Below are 16,227 nucleotides of genomic sequence, written 5' to 3' on the forward strand. Positions count from 1 at the left end.
CACTAGAAGTAAAAAATTACATCCAGGTCCGTGGATCACTAGCAACGGCTACAAGCACTGGAGCGAGCCGAAGACACGTCATTATCATCACCTCTCCCTCATCGGAGTTGTGCAAACCTTGTTGTAGTAGACAGTCGGGAAGTAGACATGCTAAGGCCCAATAAAACCAGCGCACCACAACAACAACCGCCGTCGATGAAGAGAAGCATAGATCGGAGAGATCCAACCGGAATACACATGAAAACATACCGGATCCTAGTGGTTCCATCAAAGACAAACGCCGACAGAATCCCTTGAGATCCGCCGGAGACAAACCTCCAAACGCTCTCCGATGGTGCTAGACACACCACCAGAATGGGGGCTAGACGGGGAGAACATTATTCCAACTTCAGATAGCCGCCGCTGTCTCGTCTTTCTGAGCAGGACACAACCCTAAACGGATTCAATAGAACAACTAAAAATGAAGCAAGAACCCTCCATCAGTAAGGGCTGAGATCCACCGTGCCTTCATAATCCTAAGACAATGAGGAGCCAGGCAGATCGACGGCCGCCCCGGCGAGAGGCAGGGAAATCCTGGACGAGTCCCTCGTGTCAGGAGGAGCTGAAAGATATTAACAGCTTTCATTAACACAGAAGTAAGCTCATCCGCAATTAAGTTGAAAGAATAGGAGATAGAGGGAGAAGGGAACCTTTACTTGTCGCTTCCTTTGCATCATTTGTGGTACGGACTGAATTTTCATGTGGAGAATGAGTACGGCCATCGGTCATGCTCTGGTCCTCGAATGTGGGGGTGAGGGCTTCATTTTCCAGCTCCTTGAAGATAGGCAGTTTTCCTGACGTAAGTCTCCACTCATAATGTTCGTTCACATGCTGCAAACAAAATAGAGCATTATTAGTTCACTGTTGCATCGTTCTTATACTCAAGGAAAATGGGAGATAATCCATGAATATCTAGGTTCAACCATTACATATCACTTGTCACTAAGGACGGGGGCCAAGCTCACCTGGGGAACGGCCTTCAAAACAAGGGCAGCGACGCATGTCATTCTACATTCTTCCAAGCAAGCTGTTGGATCACTTGAGTTGGTACGCTGCAGGAATGTTTTTTCGAAATCATCGAGAAGTTTCGGCAGGAATGTTTTTACGAAATCATCAAGAAGTTTTTGCCTCAGCTGGGTGATATAATCTGCGCGTACATACGATGGTATCAGATTAACTATCATAAAAAAGTGCAATTGTAGCTGATCAAACAAAGAAGAGATGACCTCTGAGTAAAAAAAATGTTAAACAGCGAATCACAGATTTTTTTTACAGATCCAGATAGGTGGTTTGATGTGCAGTATACCCGTCAACAAAAAGGCTTGATAAGGAACTAGAGCTCAACACTAAGCGGACAACAAGAACCTGTGTGCTTACCTTCAATATGCTTACGCAGTTACGCTGACTCTTGTGTGCTGCATCATCTTGACGTGTATTTGTAGAAGCAGGCGGTTCTGAAGGCGTTATTTGCCCAAGAGGATCTGGTGCAGACAACTTGTTCTTTGGGACCCTGCTAGAGCGAGACGGATCCATAGCTCCTGTGGTTAACCTTAAGAGTTGATGTGTACAGGAGAGAGGGATAGCGGAGGGGCGTACGTATATATACTATACCAGTGGTTCGGCTTAGTAGCGGTGGGCGGCAGTGGCCACTCCACAACACCCGTGCATCTGTTGCGTCGAACTTTGCACACTTTTCTGAAGTACAAATATAACAGTTGCAATACTCATTATGTTTTTAGCAGGCTTGGAAAGTTGACTCGTTTATACACTACCAGAAAAACTTGTTTTGCTGACGGCCGTATCTATGCCGACGGCCCCCGTCGGCATATATGGGCATACCCCGATGGCCCAACTAAAGCCGTCGGCGTAGAAAGGCCGTCGGCGTATAGCCATCTATGCCGACGGGGACCGTCGGCATAGATAAGACGTCGGCGTTTCTCCGAATATACCGACGGGGGCCGTCGGCATAGAGCGTGGGCCCGTCTACCCGGGCGGCGACGGCAGTTTGACGGCATCAGGCTACGCCGACGGGCTAACGGTGGCCGTCGGCATAGCTACGCCGACGGCCTAGCTGTCGGCATAGCTATGCCGACGTCATCGATCCGCCGCGCCGCCACGTCATCGATCCGCGTCGTTCGCCGGTCCCGTGGGGTGGCATTTCTATGCCGACGGCTAGGACGTCGGCGTAGGCCTGGCCCATGGTTTTTTGCCACGTCATTGATCCCCGCCCTACGCCACGTCATCGATCCAGGGCTCTACCGTTCCGTGGCCGTAGCTATGCCGACAGCTTTGCCGTAGGCATAAATTTCTAATAATATTTTTATATTTTTTGTATTTTCTCTTATTTTTTTTATTTTTTCCAATACTAACTTCATTAACTTAAATGTACAGAAAACATATATCGATTGCCCCCCACACGGGCCTTCTTCCGTCGTGTCACGGAGAGGTTAGACGGGACGGGTCGGGTACCTGTGGGGGGTAGCAATGCCGCCAGGTGTTGCGGTGGGCCCTCCTACGGTTGTGGAAACGTGGTGGCAGGCACAGGCACGCGGCTCCGGGGTGTGCCCCCTCCCCCCTCACGGGCGTCGATGCCGCCGTGCCCCGGAGGGGGGAAACGGCCACGTCGGGCCGACGTAGAGGGAATCTTGGGGTGGGTTGTGCCGGGACTGTGTTGGGGGGTCACTACAATAAACTTGTTAATTCATGACGGATTTCCCTTGACAATTTTGAAATCTGTCATGGACAACCCAGTATAGCCCGCTGAGCCCGCTAAAGCCCGCTCAAGCCCGCCTAAGCATTCCCCGTATATAATGCAAACCCTAAAACTTGCTCCCCAACCCCCTCCCTCCCCCCTCCTCCGCAGCCTTTCCTCTCGCGATCCCCCTCTCTCCCACACGCGACTCCTCGCGCCGCCGCCCGATTCCGTCGACTTCCCGCGAGTATGGCTGGTGCGCAGCACACCCTCATCTTCCTCTCGCTCCGCTCCTTCCTCCCCTCTAGCTAGATTCACAGCTCCCGGCCACCAGCGCTCGCCAGCAGGCCCTCCCCATGGCTAGGGTTTCGGCGCCGGGGCAGCTCCGATGGATCCTCTCCGTCGCCGGCTGCCGGTGCTGCTAGAACGGGGTGGTGCGGATGCCCTCCTCCCGCAGGATGTGCTAAGGCGACGCAACCTGCAGCGGCATGGGAGTCGGGACGAGCGCGGGCGCCACGGCCTTGTCTCGCTCGACGATGGTGGCCGCGAACGCCGGTGGTCCTTCTCCTCCTCTACCTCCAAGGACGTGCTTCGGTACAACTCAGGCACCCCTGCCCCTGAAGCCTGTCCTCTCATCCGGTGATGTACAGATCGTCCTCGAGTGCGTCGATTTGCCTCCTCCTCAACGCGGCACCTGCAACCTAGATGTGGACGTGGTGAGCTCCCTCTCCCCCCCTTCCTGTACCCAAAATCTGGATGGCACTTGTATCTGTAGTCACATGCATCTGTACATACATACGCATGAATAAGTTTCTCATTAATTTTTGAGTACATTCTATTGAACCTAATTGTACTTGCTGCCCTGTAAGCTATGAGAAGGAATTGTTTCATTGAAAGGGCCAAACACAATGATAACGACTCTTGCATTAGTTGAAGGGATCAAAGAAATAGCATCAAAATATATTGAATTGAAATGTACTAATATATTGAAGTGAAAGTTTCTATGCACATAATTTGCAGAGCTAAATATATTGTGGCTATCCTACCCTGGTTGCAATATATTGAAGTGCAAAAGGATTTGGATGTGAGATGTAGGCACGTTTATTCTGTTAACTGGTAGTTTTTACCGTGTGGCAATATATTTTGGGTCTGTTTTGATGGATACCAACGCCGGCCTTACCAATTTATTGGTTGTGCCCGTGACTTTTGGATACTGCTTGGATTGAAGCCATTTTTGGCTCGCCCAGCTCAAGTCGGCCGCGCCCCTACAGGATTTTCGCCAATTAGCGGGCGAAACGAAGGCGTGGAAAATGTCCGCCAATAATTTGGCAGCCAAATTGTGCGCACGTCTTATTATCTTGGCCGACCGCACGACGTCGTCGGCAGTGGCCGAATCCGCCACCATTCTTGACGCCTTGCACTGTCCGCCAGGCTAATTATGATACAAATTAAACCATGACATCGTGAAGCTCCAACTAAGCCTGATTGTGATTATATTCAATTCAGTCTTGCTAATATGATAGTAGTGTTTTATCGGTTCATTATGCATGCTGTAAATTCTTGAAACCAAACTATACACTACCTCGTACAATCCAAACAAATATTGGCGAGTCTGTTGGCTTTAAACATTTTGGAAGAATTTAGTTAGTGAAGTAAGACATTTTGGAAGGCATAATTCTTTTAAGATTTTGGTTCAGTTTAGACAACATTTACATGTTAGTCTTAGTGAAATGAAACTGCACTTCTGATTTTCAACCAATTTCTTTGCTCTGGACAATATAGTCGGTACACCTCTGCTTGGTCGACGCCGACAATATACCAGTACAGTTTAAGTTTTGGATTTGTTAAGATGTAGTCTTGGCCTTGCATCTTCAGTTTAGGTTTGCATTACAAAGATTGCTCTGTACTTTGCTTGTTTTCATATTAGCTTTATTGGTGGGATTGCTGAATGTAAGATTGCTCTGTACTTATTTCCTGTGCTTACAACCTACTAGCAGCAGTATTTTAACTGCTTAAAGCCATTTGCTCTTGTTATTCATGATGTTGCAAATTTCTGTAAGGTATTCGAAAATAGTTCAAGAGTAACTCATTTGCATTACAATGAACCAAAAGATGCTAGAGTAGTCTTCACACTTATTTTGATACGTACGAGCATATTTCAAGCAGCTAAAGCTGCAAGTTATAGACAGAGTTTACGTAATGTTGCTGCTTCTATTCCGCACACTAAAAAGACAGCTTGTACTTAGAGCTGAATGGAAATATTCTGTAATTTTTGTTTGATAAGTTTTTTCCATTCCATTGATCCAGGTTTGGGTCTTCTCATTAAGTACACGACATGGCAGAGCTTGAGGCATCAACCAAGGAGCTTGAGGCGTTGCATGTTGAAAAAAAAATCAAGAAACACATGTAAGTACTATGGTGCAGCAGTTCCATTGTTTTCCATTCCATGGCATATGGGATGAATCACTAATGCTCTTTCTATGCAACATGGGACATGATTTCTTACATGGCATTCTTCTCCTTGACCGATGTGTAATATTGTGCTGTACTGTTGTATTATGCCCTATGCTGTGCTCCTTGCTAGTATATTGTAACCAGTGAGTACTCAGCCATATCAGTATCGCACACGTTGGGAATTCGTCTTTGGGAGCTTGCAGATTTTATTAGTTGTCAGTTTAACTCGTCTAGAGAAGAAATTCAGTTTAAAGACATGTATTAAATGCAAGAAAATGTAAGTGGGCAACCCCTAGCCCTTATCATATATAATCGTTATGCACAGTAGTACTTGAATAATTATATCAATTTAGGTTTCTAATTTTTTCGGCGGATTTATATGCCCTCAACTTTTTCTGCTACAACACTTGAGTTCTGTGATGTATAATTTGTTATGTTGTCACTTATAGGTCATCTCTAGAAATGTCTAATGTTTGTTCTAATTTTGTGCAGATCATGTTATTCCTACTTGGTGCAGCCTATCACATATGCCATGACATGGTGTAGTTGCGATCAAGAGGGGGCCAACGACAAGAAGTTGAATAAGAATCTTTTGTATATGTTTTTGATGTAAACTGGATTGTGTTGGTTCTAACCTTGCTATGTGTTTGTATTTCGTCAATTGATGTTGTAAATTGTCTATTCACGGAGGATTTTGTGGATTGCTATGTTGTATATACATGTGGATGGCTTCATAAATACTCTTTATCTTGGGCCAAAGTTGGCATTATGATCTCTGTAAATGCTAAAACAATGTACTTGCTCAATATTTCATGGAGGGAAATGGGTTAATTTGCCGGACAAAATTTAAATTTTGCATAAATCCATGATGGTTTCTATGACAAAAACAGTATCCATGTAGGCAGCCACGTCATTCCAATAGGTCTATCCAAAATGCTACGTGGCGCTTGTCTGTGACGGCCCATTCCGTCACAAACGCTCGGGCCTAGTTTGGGCAGGGCGGGCCAGGGGCAAGACCTGTGACGGCCAAGATCCGTCATGGAAGGTGAGGTGTCAAATTATGACGCGATATACATGACGGATTTGAAATCCGTCATGCCCGGCCATCCTTGACGGATTTTCACTGCCCCGTGACAGATTGGAACCGTCATGTATTAACAGATTTCTTGTAGTGGGTGTAGCTATGGCTGGGCTATGACAACAAGGTGAAAAGATCCACCGGTCAAACTACGTCCAGCGAAAGTCAAAGGGATAGACCCGGCGGTCGTCTGTGTCAGGGTTAGACGGGACGGGGTACCTGGGGGGTAGCAATGCCGCCAGGTGTTGCGGTGGCCCTCCAACGGTTATATAAGCATGGTGGCAGGCGTAGGCACCCGTCACGCGGCTTGTATATGAGGTCCCGGTGCGACGCTCCGGTGGCATTGCTACCCCCCTAGGGCCCCCGTCCCGCCTAACCCTGAAGCATTTGACCATGGGATCTACCCCTTTGACTTTGCACGGACGGGCTTTGAGCAGTAGACGTATCCACCCGGTTGTGTAAGGTCAGCCCATAGGCCCACGGCAACATCGGGCCTGGATATTGCTCCAAAGTGTTCCTATGGGCTGACCTAACACAACCGGGTGGGGAGGTCCACTGGTCAAAGCCCGTCCGTGCAAAGTCAAAGGGCTAGATCCCGTGGTCAAACGCTACAGGGTTAGGCGGGACGGGGGCACTGGGGGTAGCAATGCCACCGGAACGTCGCACCGGGCCCTCATACATGCGAGGTGGTGTGGTGGAATGTCCGAAGAGGCGGGACGCGTCTCCGGGGCGTGGCCCCCCCTCACGGACGGCGATGACACGATAGTAGACGTTCTGCGGTAACGATGCGGCGTCAATATTACTAAATACTCGGAGCGCGATAAAATCATGAGTTTTTTTGCACGACGTGGGCACACGTGCTATAGGAACGATGTTATTTTTTCATAATTTTTGGTGATGGAGAAGTATCCGAAAAATTCCCTCTACGCGGATTGCCCTTCGCGCGTCTACGGCTGTGGCCGGCGGCCTCCGGGGGCTAGCATGCCGCCCAAATCTTGCGTAGGCGGCCTCTCACAAGTCTGGAAGTGTTGTGGCGGTTGCAAACGCCCGGCACGCGTGTCCGGGGTGTGCCCCCTCACGGACGGCGCCGCCACCGGCACCTGGAGGGGGGAAACGTACGCGTGTGGTCTACACGGAGGGGATCTTGCTGTGGGTCTGGCCCGGATGTTGCTACAAAGTGTTCCTATGGGCTGACCTAACACAACCGGGTGGGGAGGTCCACTGGTCAAAGCCCGTCCGTGCAAAGTCAAAGGGCTAGATCCCGTGGTCAAACGCTACAAGGTTAGGCGGGACGGGGGCACTGGGGGTAGCAATGCCACCGGAGCGTCGCACCGGGCCCTCATACATGCGGGGTGGTGTGGTGGCATGTCCAAAGAGGCGGGACGCGTCTCCGGTGCGTGGCCCCCCTCACGGACGGCGATGACACGGTACTAGACGTTCTGCGGTAACGATGCGGCGTCAATATTACTAAATACTCGGAGCGTGATAAAATCATTAGTTTTTCTGCACGACGTGGGCACATGTGCTATAGGAACGATGGTTATTTTTTCATAATTTTGGTGATGGAGAAAGTATCGAAAAAATCTCCGTCTACGCGGATTGCCTTCCGCGTCTACGGCTGTGGCCGGCGGCCTCCGGGGGCTAGCATTGCCGCCCAAATCTTGCGTAGGCAGCCTCTCACAAGTCTGGAAGTGTTTTGGCGGTTGCAAACGCCCGGCACGCCTGTCCGGGGTGTGCCCTCCCTCACGGACGGTGCCGCCGCCGGCACCTGGAGGGGGGAAACTGACGCGTGGGGTCTACACAGAGGGGATCTTGCTATGGGTCTGGCCCGGATATTGCTCCAAAGTGTTCCTATGGGCTGACCTAACACAACCGGGTGGGGAGGTCCACTGGTCAAAGCCCGTCCGTGCAAAGTCAAAGGGCTAGATCCCGTGGTCAAACGCTACAGGGTTAGGCGGGACGGGGGCACTGGGGGTAGCAATGCCACCGGAGCATCGCACCGGGCCCTCATACATGCGGGGTGGTGTGGTGGCATGTCCGAAGAGGCGGGACGCGTCTCCGGGGTGGCCCCCCCTCACGGACGGCGATGACACGGTAGTAGACGTTCTGCGGTAACGATGCGGCGTCAATATTACTAAATACTCGGAGCGCGATAAAATCATGAGTTTTTTTGCACGACGTGGGCACATGTGCTATAGGAACGATGGTATTTTTTCATAATTTTTGGTGATGGAGAAGTATCCGAAAAATTCCCTCTACGCGGATTGCCCTTCGCGCGTCTACGGCTGTGGCCGGCGGCCTCCGGGGGCTAGCATGCCGCCAAATCTTGCGTAGGCGGCCTCTCACAGTCTGGAAGTGTTGTGGCGGTTGCAAACGCCCGGCACGCGTGTCCGGGGTGTGCCCCCCCTCACGGACGGCGCCGCCGCCGGCACCTGGAGGGGGAAACGGACGCGTGGGGTCTACACGGAGGGGATCTTGCTGTGGGTCTGGCCCGGATGTTGCTCCAAAGTGTTCCTATGGGCTGACCTAACACAACCGGGTGGGGAGGTCCACTGGTCAAAGCCCGTCCGTGCAAAGTCAAAGGGCTAGATCCCGTGGTCAAACGCTACAGGGTTAGGCGGGACGGGGGCACTAGGGGTAGCAATGCCACCGGAACGTCGCACCGGGCCCTCATACATGCGAGGTGGTGTGGTGGAATGTCCGAAGAGGTGGGACGCGTCTCCGGGGCGTGGCCCCCCCTCACGGACGGCGATGACACGATAGTAGACGTTCTGCGGTAACGATGCGGCGTCAATATTACTAAATACTCGGAGCGCGATAAAATCATGAGTTTTTTTGCACGACGTGGGCACACGTGCTATAGGAACGATGTTATTTTTTCATAATTTTTGGTGATGGAGAAGTATCCGAAAAATTCCCTCTACGCGGATTGCCCTTCACGCGTCTACGGCTGTGGCCGGCGGCCTCCGGGGGCTAGCATGCCGCCAAATCTTGCGTAGGCGGCCTCTCACAAGTCTGGAAGTGTTGTGGCGGTTGCAAACGCCCGGCACGCGTGTCCGGGGTGTGCCCCCCCTCACGGACGGCGGCGCCGCCGGCACCTGAAGGGGGGAAACGGACACGTGGGGTTTACACGGAGGGGATCTTGCTGTGGATCTGGCCCAGGTGTTGCTCCAAAGTGTTCCTATGGGCTGAGCTAACACAACCGGGTGGGGAGGTCCACTGGTCAAAGCCCGTCCGTGCAAAGTCAAAGGGCTAGATCCCGTGGTCAAACTCTAGAGGGTTAGGCGGGACGGGGGCACTGGGGGGGGTAGCAATGCCACCAGAGCGTCGCACCGGGCCCTCATACATGCGGGGTGGTGTGGTGGCATGTCCGAAGAGGCGGGACGCGTCTCCGGAGCGGTCTTGGCGGTAGCGCTGCCGCTAGCAGTGACAACCTGGGCTTCGGCGGTCTTGGCGGTGACGACCTCCGTGGTGCTCGACGTCCTGGCGCTTAAGCCTTTGGGTCACATTGTGGCGGTCTTGGTGGTGATGATACTTATATGCTTGTGATGTTTCTTATCGTTGTTTGTGAGATTCTTATATGCTTGGTAGTGATGATACTTATATGTTTATGCTTTGCGATGCTTCTTATGATGTGTGATGATGAATTTGTTGTGTGATGCTGCTGGGCCAGCTGGTATGTGATGCATATATTTGTTGTGTGATGCTGTACATATTCAAATGAATTGAGCTGAAACAAAACAGAAAAAAGAAAAAAACAGACAGAAGAGCTGCCGCGAGCTCCCAGTGGCTGCCACGTGGCAGGTCCATGCCAACGGCTTAGCCGTCGGCATAGTTTCAAACTAAGCCGACGGCTTAGCCGTCGGCATAGTTTCAAAGGCCGTCGGCATAGGCCTGCTCCAGGAGCTCCCAGTGGCTGCCACGTGGCAGGTCTATGCCGACGGTCTAGCCGTCGGCATAGTTTCAAACTAAGCCGACAGCTAGGGCGTCGGCATAGACCCGCCCCAGGGGTGACGCCTGCTCGCCACGTGGCAAGTCTATGCCGACGGCCTAGCCGTCGGCTTAGTTTGAAGCTATGCCAACGGCTAGGCCGTCGGCATAGACGTGCCACGTGGTGAGCAACCGTTGGTCAGCACTTGACGGCGGCCGCCGTTAGGCGATAACGTTGCCGACGGCCAGGGCCGTCGGCATAGATGTACGGACACCGTTGGGATAGGGCCTATGCCGACGGCCTTCCTGGCTACGCCGGCAGATATGTTGCCGACGGCCCTATGCCGAGGGGGGCCGTCGGCATAGGCCTGTCCCGACGGCCATTCAGGGCTATGCCGACGGTGCTGGCCGTCGGCATAGGGTGCGATTCCGGTAGTGATACCATAGCCTACTTGATCACCTTCAGTTCTATTCATGACAACATGGCACGTGCGCTTTTACAAGCAAAAGAAACCATGGGTCTTAATTAAAGAGCTTGTGATGAGTACTTGAAAGCAGGCGTGCCACAAGGTAATGATCTATGTGCTGAAACTTCAAGGCAGCTAAGTATCGTAGTCATCAAAACCTAGTATGTGTATGGATGGTAAAAATATTGTGTTATATTGCATTTGTTAGCAATATCGATGATCCGTGTACTCGAATTGAACCTCAAATATCACGTCATATTTGAGGGCAGAGCTAGGCTTGCAATCTAGAAAAAACTATGTCGACCCATATGAATGTTAACCCATGAAAATATAGTGATCACCGATACCAAAAAAGTATTAGCGTGTAGTAGTTCAAATTGGGAATATATTAGTACTTGCTCGAATTCTTATGTTCTTACTAGAACTTCAATCACTTATATAACCTAATTCACTTTATATTGAATAAGAAGTGATAAATTTAAGTTAGAGATTTTTCAAAGCCCAAAATAACTAAAAGACTTTACAAGAACTTCTCCGCATGTTTGTTGTTCATTTGCTTCAGTAGGATAGAATTAACTATATTGAAATCATGAGAAAAAGATGTCCGGGCTAATGGAATTCAAAACCAATGTACACTTAAATTTTTTTTAAAAGGAGGAGAACCCCCGGCCTCTGCATCTCGGCGATGCATACGGCCACTTTATTAATTATTCTCACAAAACCTTACAAAGTCATACAACAGTAAAACTAAAGCCACCGTCTAAGCAACAACTGTCGCTACTTCTATCCAATTGATGATGGGGCGCTGAAAGTCTGGGCCTAATACCAAACAGACATCGCAGCCAAACCTAAACATCTAAGACCTGAGGTCCCAACCAAGACGCCTGCCGGGTATGGGCACCTACCAATCTGGCGCACTCCTCAACCAGGACGCCTGCCGGGTATGAGGCCGCCGCAGCCACCTGCCACCAATGCATCTTCAGTGTTGTACTGCTGCACCACCTTGCCCGGTCTCTCTGCCATCGACGCCACCACGACGCCAGATAACGTCACCCTCTTGCGCGAGTCCCTCGCCACACATCGGGCACCGAGTCTCCACTACGCCACGCCGCCGAGAAATGCCACCATTAATGTGCGGGATGAAACACCGCTCCACCAATTATTCCGTCCACTGGTCCCTCGAGCTCATGTACACCTCCAAGAATGACGCCACAAGAGGGAAACCGACACAATAATGCCGCCGTCATCCGATCTACTGATCTAGGGTTTCCCCTGGAGGTAGCAGATAGTGGCCTGAAACTTCTCAACAGCAATGCCTTCAACAAGGGAACGACACCGAATAGTGTCGCCATCGCCGGCCTCGGCAGCAGCCGCGAGCAGGTCTTCACCCAGATCTGTTACAATGGCCTCCATCAAGCATCTTGTGCATGGATCATCCACCACCGCGGCCGCCGCCGCTGCCTGACCGGCCATGGCACCACCACGATACCTATAGCCGGTACCACCACCAACCCACGTGCTGAGCCGCAGCACTGCGCCATACCAGATCTGGCAAACGGCACGCCGGCCGAGCCCGAATCACGCCCCCACCATCCGCGCCAGCCGGGGCCCGCGAGGACCCAGATCGGGCCCGCACGGCGGCCAAGACCGCGACCATGTACACTTAAATGAATCGTATTTTCTAATATAATCTCGATTGTCAATTTTTATATGGTGGTGATTGGTGTGCCATATTGTCTTCACTCTCCTCGGAGCTACACTTCATATTTCTTATGTGCAGGGAATTTCTAAGGAACAATAGCCCATTGACAAAGCACTTATCACTCGCAAAAAAAAGACAAAGCACTTATCAACAATTTTGAAAATTGAGTCAATTAACCAGAAAAAGGGTACATATCTTGCTGTCAATATGATACGCTATCCTCGCAAGTTACACAGAGTTAGCATGTGCATGATCTGGACTTAAAACATAATGTATTTTATTTTAGTAATAATAAAATGGAAGTAATTATGCTACGGATTCATTGATTTTTCCATGCAGATGTACGAAGTTTAAATGTGAGATCCAGCTGGATTTGGTTGAATGTGGATTGGCGAACAAGGCGGTGAATTTGAGCTGAACCGTATGGATTATTTAACACCTCAAATATTTACAATTTGTGAATTTAAAAAAAACAGAGTGCAAAACTATCTGTGTTTTAATTATCTTTATTTATAGTATTTCATAAAAACTTATTTGGTATTGTTTTTTTATGTTCGGGGTGGTGGGGGAGCTTCCCTCACCTGAATATATTTTTTGAGAAAAGGCAAATCAACAGGGCAATTCGGCTACTGAGCTCATCTGGTCCCCTGTGTCAACAGTAAATTGAAAAAAAAACAACTACATAAATTCAAAAAATCTGAAGTTTTTGGCATGGAAGATGTTCGAGTGTGCGATTTCCATTCTAAATTTAGTTGTGTTTGGACATCTGAGTAGCTCTCAGCAAAAAAAGAACCAAAATTGGGATCGGTGAGAAAGTTTATTGTTCACGCACTGTTCAGACCGATTTTGTCTTTTTTTCCGCGAGCTCCTCAGATGTCTGAACACGATGAAATTTTACACGGGCTTCACACAATTGAGTGTCTTGGTTGACAAAAATATTCATATTTATTTGAAATTTCTAGTATTTGTTTTTGAATTTACTGTTCACAGAGAGAAGATGAGTCTAGGTTTAGAAATGGATATTCGACGAACCTAGAGTTTATACATAGTACAACATTCTTTGGAGACAGGGGCCGGTGAGCTACATGAAACAGTACCTCCAGCATTCGGCGAGAATTGTCTAATCTTGCGGCAGCCGGACCGGCCAAAGGCCGGCGTCTTCTCTGCACCAACGCTTAATGCCAGAAATGGAGGGTGCTTGTCCTTGAAAGGTGACGCTGTTCCTGTGCTTCCACAGCTGCCAGCATCATAGCAGCATGAAAGTGGAAGCAGAACGCGCCGGAACGCCAGTAGGTCGCAGAAGGGCGTCGAGCGAGTGAACCGTGATACTTAGCGGGACGTCAGACCTGCTGCACGACCGCCCAGAAGCGTCTGGCGAAAGCACAGCTGAAGAGGATGTGGTCTGCAGCTTCCGGCAAGGTGCCGCAGACGCTGCAGTCTGCTGACTCCCTGACCTTGCTATGTAGCAAGTTGGCACGAGACTGCATCTTGTACTGGGAGAGCAGCCAGCTAAGGAATTGGACGCAAGAGAGGGCGTTGTTCTTCCAGACAAAGTCGTAGAACGGAGCGTTGACGCCGCCTCAGACACCGGCTCGCGGCGCACAAGGCTAATCTCAAGCATCTTTTCCTGGATGTATCTATAATCTACTCCATTATAATTTATTCCCTTTGTACTAAATCTACGAAACTTATTTTAGGACAGAGGAAGTATCATCTATCTAGGCAAGCCATCTAAGTATCTATCTATCTATTACGGAGTACTAAACTTATTATGGATTTTTTTTCAGTATTGATATTAATCTACATCATTATAATTATCTTAACCATTTGATCTATACAAGTGATCTATCATTACCATGCAATTTACATACAAGCAGCGCAAAACTCACCACTCCAATTGTACTTGTCCTGTATGTTCAACCAAAGCCAACATGTGCTTTGACATCGATTAGAGTTGGCTATCGTGCGCCCTACCTGAAAGTTGCGATCGGGATTCCATGGGAAAAAGAACGATTAGCGAGCCTGACCGTGTATTCATGACAACATGGCACGCCTTTAATGCCTTTGCTTCCTTTTGCCACGCGCGCTTTTACAATCAAAAGAAACAGTGGGTCTTAAACTCTTAATTAAGGCACCCAATTTGGGATCGGAGTTGGAGCTTGTGATGAGTACTTGAAAGCAGGCGTGCCGCAATGTATGATCCATGTGCTGAAAGTACAAGGCAGCTTAGGGCATCCACGGTCTTGTGAATCAAAATTTATGACATGGTCAGACTTTTGGCATCGATGTCAGATGGAGAATTTCTCCACAGCGTGCATGGTTTCGAATTTGTGTGCAGTAGCCCTCACCGTAGAATGGAATGCAATAAAAACTCGCTACATCTATGTTCACCGTATCTTGCTTCTACTAGTTCATGGTTGTTCAAGCTACTTACTAAGGAAATGCCACTCTTCGATAATAGTACCCAGCCTTCTACCACATTGTATGCGATAAGAATGATACTCTTGCGCACGTGTTGATCTCTTCCCCACCAGATATATCATTTAGGAGGGATTTGATTGCCTCCCGCCATGTGTCATGGCAACATCTTATATCCTGTTTGGTTTCAATTAACTTGACAAAAAGACGGGATGTGTTCCGCTGCAATCTTACTACATTTGGGTCCTTCACAGTTGACACTATATACCCTGCACTCTCGCACACAGAGATTTCAATGAACAATAATAAACAAATCTGGAAACCAAAGACGCCACTAAAAGTTAATGATGTTTTTTCTTTCAGGTTGTCGGGGGTTTGGTGCGACATATGCCAACAAATGGCTTATCATGGTGGGGGCGAGTAGAACGTCGCCGGTGCCTGGAAACGGGATGAGGTGAAGACATGCACGCCGGCGAATCTTACCCAGCTTCGGGGCTCTCCGGAGAGATAATACCCCTACTGCTGCTCTGCGGGGTCTCCGCATGATCACTATGGTCAAGTGCTTACACGGTTGCTCCTTGAGCTGTGTCCGGTGGTAGGAGAGGGCAAGGCTAGCTCTCTCCTTCTATCTAGTATGGTATAGAACTACTGGGATCCAACCCTTTGCATGGGTGCCCTGGGGGGTTTATATAGGCCTACCCCCCAGGGTACAATGGTAATTCGACTGGGTGCGGGCCCAGCTGTCAGTGCCTCCGACCTCCGACTTCTCCGCCGACTGGTGGGTCCCGCCGACTGGTCTGGTACGGAGCCGATAGGCCACGTCCGCCGCGGGCGGGTCTTGCCGGCTGCTGATTACTGTAGCCGTGCTCCTGATGACGCAGGCTTGGTCATGGGGTCGTGGCAACAGCCCCGTCGCCTGGCGGGCGATCACTGTGGCCACTCCCCATCTCTTCTTGATTAATGGCGCGCGGGCCCCGGGGGAGGGCTCGGCCGACTCCCCCGGGCCGACTCCCAACGGGTCCGACTGGCGGTTCTCCCGCCGTCTCCCGAGGTCTCGCTGGCCGGTGGGCCCTGCTGCCTCCAGGCCGTACAGACAAACCGTCGTGGGCGCAGGACCAGGTACAGTGGTGCTGATGTCAGGGCCGGCTGGGCAACAGGCGCTGTAGCCATGCCTGCCCTTGGTAAGGGGCGGGGAGTGGGCTTCATTGTAGCCACGCCCCTACCCTGTCCCCCTCGATGAGGTCACGGTTTGTTGGAGTCGCCGGCCGACTCCCCAAAGACGGCTTTTCTAGAAGTCGCCCCTGGGACTCGGCCGTGAGCGGGCAGTCGGCCGCCTTGCCGTAGACTCCCCAGGAGGCGGCTCTTCGCCCTGTGGTTCTTGAGGGGCGCAGCCTGCCCCGATGTCTTGAAAGGTTATGGGGCTCGGGTTGGCCTACCCATGGCCCAT

General features: G+C 50.3%; 1 protein-coding gene and 1 long non-coding RNA gene across 2 annotated transcripts; one reads left to right on the forward strand and one right to left on the reverse strand.

Moving 5' to 3' along the window:
• Positions 1-515: 515 nt before the first annotated feature.
• LOC125533228 lies at positions 516-1,932 on the reverse strand. The gene is made up of 4 exons (XM_048696951.1): positions 1,812-1,932; positions 1,005-1,186; positions 690-870; positions 516-601 (listed from the first exon to the last, which is right to left on the reverse strand). The coding sequence occupies exons 1-4, from the start codon at positions 1,930-1,932 to the stop codon at positions 516-518; spliced, it is 570 nt and encodes a 189-aa protein (XP_048552908.1).
• A 951-nt stretch (positions 1,933-2,883) lies between these two features.
• LOC125540468 lies at positions 2,884-5,870 on the forward strand. Its single transcript, XR_007297318.1, has 2 exons — positions 2,884-5,462; positions 5,678-5,870. It is a non-coding gene; the product is annotated as an uncharacterized LOC125540468 (long non-coding RNA).
• Positions 5,871-16,227: the final 10,357 nt, after the last annotated feature.

Source organism: Triticum urartu, chromosome 1 (assembly GCF_003073215.2).
Source record: "Triticum urartu cultivar G1812 chromosome 1, Tu2.1, whole genome shotgun sequence".
Lineage (NCBI taxonomy): Eukaryota > Viridiplantae > Streptophyta > Magnoliopsida > Poales > Poaceae > Triticum > Triticum urartu.